Source organism: Triticum dicoccoides, chromosome 3B (assembly GCF_002162155.2).
Source record: "Triticum dicoccoides isolate Atlit2015 ecotype Zavitan chromosome 3B, WEW_v2.0, whole genome shotgun sequence".
In the NCBI taxonomy this organism is placed as follows: Eukaryota; Viridiplantae; Streptophyta; class Magnoliopsida; order Poales; family Poaceae; genus Triticum; species Triticum dicoccoides.
Genome location: NC_041385.1, coordinates 710,557,579 through 710,565,609, shown reverse-complemented (window position 1 = coordinate 710,565,609; position 8,031 = coordinate 710,557,579). Strand labels below are relative to the sequence as shown.

The window sequence follows — 8,031 nt, the reverse complement described above, 5'->3', positions numbered from 1 at the left end:
GGATGCACGGCCTTTCATTGCATTGTGCCACAGTCGTGCACATGCACTTTCTTTGCTCCCTCCGATTGCTGATGCTTCTACTCTTTGTTGTGCAGGCCTTGTGCCGACAGAAAGGCACATCATACATGATATTAACACGTTGGGTGGTAATTTTACAATGGATGGGATAAGCTCCAAATCAGAGCTGGCGCAAAAACAAAACAAAAAAAGCTACAAGTGGGAGGTTCTGCATCACAACGGGTGGCCGCAGACTGCAGTACAATCTGTACTGCCGTGCCGGGGGAGCAACGCTGGCTCTGGCTGGCTGCAGTACAACGAGCTGTACTCGCTCCCTCCCTCCTTCCGTACTTCACTTGTGCCTGCCAGGAAAATGCAGTGCAGTAGTACAACACCAATCTCCGTCCGTCACATCCCTTGGTGGCACGATGAAAAGCTATAAGTAGAATCGATCGCTACAACTTATATAGTTATAATAAGCCTGAAGAAGAAGAGGATATACAGATACAGCCATAGATTTCCGTCAGCGTAGTAGGAGTGACGTGACGGTGAACAAGGACAGGATACGCGAGGAAATTCCTGCGGGGTCGAACTGGGAACACATGGGATACGAACCGCTTGATTGACGAGCGACTCTTATCAACTCATGTGTTCTCAGGTCGCCCCCGCTGGAGCCTCCTCGCCGCAGATCCACTACTTCATTGATGCATGCATGCTCAGTCGTCGGCCAGGCGTGCGCGTGTTCAGAGGCCTCTCGGTTTCATCGGAGATCAAACTGGTAAATGTGCAACTGCTTCTCTTCTCTTGATACCAATGTGGGTCCTAAATGTACAAAACCACCAACTCCAACCTTCCAGTTGCGCAATTCCACATTCATCATCTGATTCTCTTTCCCTTCAGAGTACGTCCCCATGAACCCCTACCATTAACTGTCAGTAGCATGTAACTAGATCCCATTACAAACGCTGCTGAGAGCATCATAGATTTGCCTGGTTGTGCTCTCGTCGTCGCAGTAGATCACGGTCCTTTCAGGCGCCATCTTCACCAGAGCTTCTCCCGGACTGGTGATCAAAATCGAGCGCACGCAGCCCGCCGAGCCATCATCGTCGTCTGCAGGGAAAGCACACGCGATCCCCTTCTCTTGCAAGGCTGCCAACAGACGGCCTGCATCGACAGCTCCCCAGTGTAGCAGCTGCCGCATCGACTGATTGGACTGATCCTTCGGAGCTGCTACCAGCACGTACTGCCCGTTGCTGAGATGGAGCTTTGCTCTCAGCCTCGCGATGGCGATGGCCTTGTCCAACTGCCTAGGCTGCAACCCAAAGGCGAAATCGGTTGGAAGCCCCACTTCGAAGTCTTCCCGTATGTTTGGGATCTCCATGGTTTTGCCCTTGGAGTAGTACAGATATGACCATGGAGTGTCCTCCTTTGCTGGACACCGCGACTTCAAATCTTCAGGAAACTGCAGGGTATAGAATAGAGCATGAGGAAATGATCGCTCGCTTCAAGAAAATCAGCTCCACCAGAAGGATGTGGGAAAATAAGTAATGGCATACCAGAACGAGCTTCGGTTTGAGAACTGAGAGCAATGGATTGACTTTTCGCACCCTGTCAAGAAGAAACTCGAGCCTTTAGTCTACATATTCTGCTTTGTTATTATATAAAGTGGTGAAACATAAGCTTTTGAACTTTCAGCATACTTTATTCCAGAGAGGAAAGAACATTCAAGAACTTGGATTGCCACAGGCATGAAAGGCTTAAGAATGAACTCAGCATCAACTCCTTGCTGCACGTAAAATAATTACGTATTTAGCATCACCGATAGCAGTTAAGATTATGCCACGTTCGGTGAAAAGATTGAAAACCTGTTTACCTCCAAAACAAGAAGATTCCGTTTATCAGCATGCCACCGACGAAGCAAATGGACAGCTGTGCTGTGCCTAAGGCTCCAGTCTGGACAAAATACAATGCAGGGCTCCTTCCATGCTGCCCTGGCAGGATTCTAGCGTTATTACACAGCAGAAAATGCAAGAAACAACATTAAAAAAGTAACTGAAATCCAACTGTTCAAGTGAGCTCACATGAATAAAAGCAGGACAAGTCATAGTATAAATTATGCTAAGGGTAGCAACCAGATATTGCTGGACCTCCATAAATTAACAGACAACAAAAACCAAAAATAAGAAACAACCAGTACCGAGCTTTCTATAAGGAGAGTAAAAGAGATCAAAGTTAGTGATCCTGAACTAAACAATCTTAAGGTTACCTATCATGTATTGTCGTAAAAAGTAATAACTAGCAACAAAATTTTGATAAACTTCTTACAGAAGGCCCTTTGAGTATAGATGAGGAAACAGAAACAGTCTGCCTTCCTTCAGAAGCTCCACATGGCCAAATAATGCCTCCTCCTCCCTTGAGAATAGCTGCAGGATAAATAGTGTCGCAGTAAGACCATGATAAGTTCATATGTCAAAACAACCATAGTGAGAAGGGAATGACCTTTTCTTGGCGTGGCTTGCATAGCCATTCTGGCACGGCATTCGTAAAGGATATTATTTTTTCTGCTGCACCAGAAATCATAAATATGGGTACCTGGCTCAAAACAGGGGGAAAATGACAGCCCAAAACAACAGGTGCAAAACATGTGAGAAGACAAATGAGTAATGCAGAGAAAATATAGTGATTTGGAATGGGCATAATATTTCATATAATAGAACTAAAGGAGCTTGATACTTTAAATGACTACAGTGTAGAACTAAAACACCCTTTGTACCACATGCATCTCTAAAACACTCTTTAAAGCTAATCATCTTGCAGCCTGTTGACTGCAAGTCAGGCATTGTCAACTTCACATTTCACCATTAGCAAAACCATGCATATCCTAAGTAAAAATATGCTGGTATTATTAACAACATTACTACAAAGCCTGACTTACACAAAGCACAATGAAAATATATTTTAACATTAATATTAACAAGAATCCACTATACAATAACAAGGGGTCAAGAACTACTACAATTACCTTCATGTTGGAAGAAAGTAACGTTTCTGATATGTGTTCCAAAATTAAAAGAATAACCCCAAGTCGTCCTATTGGTATTAAAACAGAACCTCCAGATTTGATTGCATCTGATATACATGAGCATATGAAACTGATTCTCTCTATCTCCTCTGCAATATCATCATTCTTAGACAGGCATTGGGCATATTCATCCTCATCAACACCATCAGCCCTTGAAGATTTTAAGTAACATTCCATGCAAAAAGAAATGCAGAAGGTTATTTTTAACACATAAGCAAGTCATACAAAACTGAACTGCGACACACTAGCATACCTCGACAGTGAGTCATCACAAACCATTGCATTCTCACCCAGATTCTCATTATTCTCATCCATGACATTCAAGGACGAGAAATCTGAAAACAAAATGATGTCATTTTCCTTCAGAGAGTTATAGTCGCAATCTAAGGCATGGGCTGACACAAACACGGTGCTTGGCAAGTAGGTAATACTTGCTCTTGGACCCTTTATTGACCAGACACAATTGCCAAGCTCCAGGCCAGAGCTAGAGGCTTTCAGCATCAACATGCCATTGAAGCAAACCTCCTCTCCATATTTAACAGTCTGGGTTTTTCGCATGCATTCTTCTAAGTTTGGGGCACTGCAATAGGTGTAATCCAATTAAGAAAAGAAAGCAGGATGACAGAGCAGCGTTGATATCATTATTAAGTAGTGAATCTCCTATGCAGTCATAAAATTGAATGGCAACCATATGGTCCAATCTCAGATATTTCCTTGCAAGACTAAAATCTAGTCAGCTCTATTTGCATGTAACTGAGATACTAAGCATATGGAAACATTTAGATCTTCTTTTACTCAAATGGCATTTTCAGTTGTCACCAACAACACTGGCCTAACACCAAGCTAGGTTACTAGGGATGTAAACATGTGCCGTATCAGATGTGTACATGAAATTACAGACTCAAGTATATATTTCAAGTAACTCAAGGTTAAAAAAACTACCATAGATTACAAACTTACCATATTCATGAATGAAAATTTGGTATCTATTAAACTTCGTAATTTGCTACTTGACTAGTAAAATATTAGAATTTGGCTGTTGCCAATTTATGGATTTGGTTGGATACTGTTTGTTCCTAGCACACCCCTTAAGATTATCAAATTTAAATTAACCAGCAGAAACAATTTCTAAAGGCCAAGGATAAATATGGGAAACTGGTATATTTGTAAGCTTTCAGATGTAAATTTCTCTATAGTAAATGGGTAACACATGCAATTCGGCAAGTAAATGGCCTATTAAATAATGTGTACCTGTAGAGAGGCATCAAAGGAGCTAAATCCATTCCCTCGTCTTCAATCACTATATTCTGCAATGACGACAGGAGTTTATGGGGTTTCTCCCCTTGCATCCACTTGGGTGACCCATCCAGATCTGGCCCATAGTACCTTACAAACTCAGAGTGCATCTCCACGAGCTCCCCCATCATTAGCTTTCCAATCCTTGCAGCTAACTCTGTAACATAAACCTATTCAAAGTTTCATACAGTCAACAATCACGCTATATATTTCATTGTATGCACTAGCACCTACCTATGGAGGTGAAGTTTCGTTTAACAGAAGATTTTACAGCCAATATAATATATTTCGATCCCTTGGTAATTGTATACGACCTTTAAGAAAAAAAACATGCCCAGACGTTTCAGTCCCTAAGTTCCACTTTGTAGTAAAGGGACCTAAGGATGTTAATTGTCTGCAATCGAGAACAAAAAGCCAGTGAGCATGCCTTGGGATTCATACAGGAGCGGACTTTTCTTCATCATTTTCTTAAAATAGAACATCAACTCCAATTGTTCTGCCCCTGTTTCCCCCCATTTTTGTACACCTCAGTGCTAACCTACAGAAGTTAATTATACGCAAACTAAAGAAAAGACAATTAGCTAACTCATCTGTCCTTCAGACTATTGGATTTCACATTCAGCAAGCTTGTTCTTTCAGATAATCTGAATAGGGCAAAATCATACACTAACATGTTAACTACAGTTTCAAATTCTCAACACAAGTTCCAGCCTAAACAAGTAGAGTTTGAAATTTAGGGTGCTATGCACCAAAGAGTGGCAGGGATGGGAGTCACCTTGGTGTTTGCGAAGCTTGGGAGCCGCGTGAGGAAGGGAAGCCCAAGCATCCCCGTGGCAGAAGACACGAGCACGGCATCCACGCCACCTGCTTTGGCGGCGGCCGCCGCCGCCGGCGACCAGTAGTGGGGCACCGCGCGGATGAGGTCTCCCGCGTCACCAGAGTCCGGGCCGAGTGGCACCGGGGCGAATGCTGCGAGGGACGAGAGGTCGACGGGGCAGTCGAGGAGGAGGCGGACGCCCTCCACCTCCAGTAAGTGGCTCGCTGGCGAGTGGTAGCCGCCGCCGCTGCCGGGGGTGGCCACGCAGGTCAGTTTCATGGCGGCAGTGGCGGATCTAGCACTGGGGCGAGCTCGGGCGGTCGCCCCGTGTCCCCGACGGCGGAGCAAGCACCCCTCCTCCTTACCTATTGTTCCTCCTCCAGGTTCGAGCAGGCAGCAACGCGAGCGGTTGATGCCGGCGGCGGCGCTGCGTTTCTTTCTGGGTCGAAGGGTGGGCACGAGTTCTTTTTTTCTTTTTAGGGAGAAGAAAGAGTTGATGGATTGGGCCGCTCCGTACCAGAATTTAAAGGCCCAGTTATTTTACTACTCGTCCCGCTACAAATCGAAATCGAAGTATATTTCGTTCCTCTTCTCCAAAATCACTAATTAAGGAATACTCTTTGCGGAGATCACTTCAACTTTCCCAGATTGCGACAAGTGGCACGTTGCATGTGCGCCACCTGTCGCAATCGCAGAGTTTTCCTTTTTTTTAGATCCGTTTATTCAAAATGTTTTATCTCTTAAACCGTGCGTCCAAATCTCGAACCGCTTTCGCCATTGCATTCCTCGCGTTGAGATCTTCAAAACTAGATCCCATGTTAATAGATTTTGATGAACTTTTTTTCACGAAAAAAACGGACGAAAAAACCGAACCGGAAACACGGGTTTTTTTCCCTTTCCGAAAGAGGGACGCCCGTGCCTTTGACGAAAGCACAACCGTGCCTCTGGCGGAAGCAAAATCGTGCCTCTCGCGAAAGAAAAAAAAACAAAAACACGTTTTTTTCCTTTTCCGAAAGAGGCATGCCCGTGCCTCTCGCGAAAGCACAACCGTGCCTCTGGCGGAAGCAAAACCGTGCCTCTCGCGAAAGAAAAAAAAACAAAAGACGTGTTTTTTCCCTTTCCGAAAGAGGCACGCCCGTGCCTCTCGCGAAAGCACAACCGTGCCTCTGGCGGAAGCAAAACCATACCTCTCGCGAAAGAAAAAAAACAAAAAACACATTTTTTTTCCTTTCCGAAAGAGGCACGCCCGTGCCTCTCGCGAAAGCACAACCGTGCCTCTGGCGAAAACAAAACCGTGCCTCTCGCGAAAGAAGAAAAAACAGAAAACGTGTTTTTTTCCTTTCTGAAAGAGGCACGCCCGTGCCTCTCGCGAAAGCACAACCGTGCGTCTGGCGGAAGCAAAACCGTGCCTCTCACGAAAAAAGGCATTTTTTGCGCAAAATATTTTTTTTTTCAAAAAAAATTTTTGGTCGAAAAGCTAGGAAAGACCGGTAGAAAACCAAAACGTCAAAAAAAAAACCTTATAAAAAGCCGAAAACGCGTTCGTAAAAATAAAAAACAAAATTGAATAGGAGCGCCCAGGGCGCGACACGTGGCGAATGGCTGTGAGCGCGCCAAGTGGCGCTGATCGTTGCGAGGCTCCCGAAGGAGCGCTCGTTAATTAATTGCTTCCCCTCTTCTCATTTCTCCATCATTCATTTCCAATTCTAGCCTCTCTCTCAGAAAAAAAAATCCAATCCTAGCACCGGTAGGCCCGCTGCTCCGTATAGTGCAACCGGCGCCGCTCCTCCTCCCGCCGCCCTCACCCTCCGGTCTGTGTGGCCGTACCGCTGCTACCTGCTCCGCCGTACACAAGAACGTAGGGATATGTGCCACGCCCCTTAAATTTTCATGAAGAAATACTTTGTGGTTCAAGCTTAAAAAAATCATATCTTTCTAGCACAGGTACTATTTGCTGTAAAAGTCTATGATTTTCTTTTATACAGCTCACACCACAATGTACTTAATCCTAAAACTTTAAAGAAATATAGTTTACATCTCATTTTTCAGGTGTATATTTCAGATTCTTTTGAAATTTTAAAGTATGATTTTTGGATTTTCAAAAACAGAGCTGGGGAGCAAGAAATCTACTCTCGGTAGCACCTACCATAGATATGTACTACTTTCTTCATGCCATAATGTAAGGCGTTTCTGCAAGCTAACATAGTTTAAAAAACTTTTTACATTATAGAACGGAGAGAAGTACACTTTTTTAAGAAAAAGGCCATCATAACAAACTTTATTGATTTAAATAGGAATTATATCATCCACCAGTTTGAAGGCAAGACAGTCGGGAGGCTGGCCCTTCTAACTACAAATAATCTTGTATTACAAGTAATCTTATAATACAAGAGTAGTTAGCTAGCACGTACGTCGCTTCATTACATGAATGATAGCAATGTCTAAATTCAACATTTCTAATTGAAGAAGAAATATTCATACATTCTGTGAAAATTATTGAATTTGTATTCCACCCTGTTGTGTGTCCCATACACTCATCAATGATAGTCAGAGTCCGATTCCCCTTCTACCCGAGGCATATCTAAGGAGTTAGCAAACGCCGGTCCATCACGCATTGTCATTGTCTCCGCGTTAATCACATCAGCTACATAGGGAATGAATTTAAATTGTGTAGCTGAAACTTTCCTTCAGCATCCCGTATCACCGCTAAAAAAAAATGTACCCAGCCAACCATTGGTACCCTTAAACCATTCATATATTTTTGGACCGCACGGTACGGAGGTGTTGTGTCATCTAACATGGCTCTGTATCAGTCCACTTGGCGGTACAGGCGTGTCTT

At 43.9% G+C, this 8,031-nt stretch overlaps 1 protein-coding gene across 1 annotated transcript; it reads right to left on the bottom strand.

Annotated features, from left to right (window-relative positions):
* Positions 1-434: 434 nt before the first annotated feature.
* LOC119278026 (integrator complex subunit 9 homolog) lies at positions 435-5,684 on the bottom strand. Its single transcript, XM_037559375.1, has 10 exons — positions 5,151-5,684; positions 4,331-4,545; positions 3,333-3,659; positions 3,020-3,230; positions 2,497-2,589; positions 2,323-2,420; positions 1,871-1,988; positions 1,698-1,783; positions 1,554-1,605; positions 435-1,459 (listed from the first exon to the last, which is right to left on the bottom strand). Exons 1-10 carry the CDS (start codon positions 5,469-5,471, stop codon positions 944-946), a joined length of 2,037 nt encoding a protein of 678 aa, XP_037415272.1. The 5' UTR covers positions 5,472-5,684; the 3' UTR covers positions 435-943.
* Positions 5,685-8,031: the final 2,347 nt, after the last annotated feature.

What these genes read in the sequence shown, in the direction of transcription:
- LOC119278026 (XM_037559375.1), bottom strand. Translation starts at nt 5,471, where the DNA reads ATGAAACTGACCTGCGTGGCCACCCCCGGCAGCGGCGGCGGCTACCAC. An exon ending in TCTTTCCTCTCTGGAATAAA is followed by an intron (nt 1,606 to 1,697) that starts GTATGCTGAAAG and finishes TCTTCTTGACAG; the next exon opens with GGTGCGAAAAGTCAATCCAT. An exon ending in TCAAACCGAAGCTCGTTCTG is followed by an intron (nt 1,460 to 1,553) that starts GTATGCCATTAC and finishes TATACCCTGCAG; the next exon opens with TTTCCTGAAGATTTGAAGTC.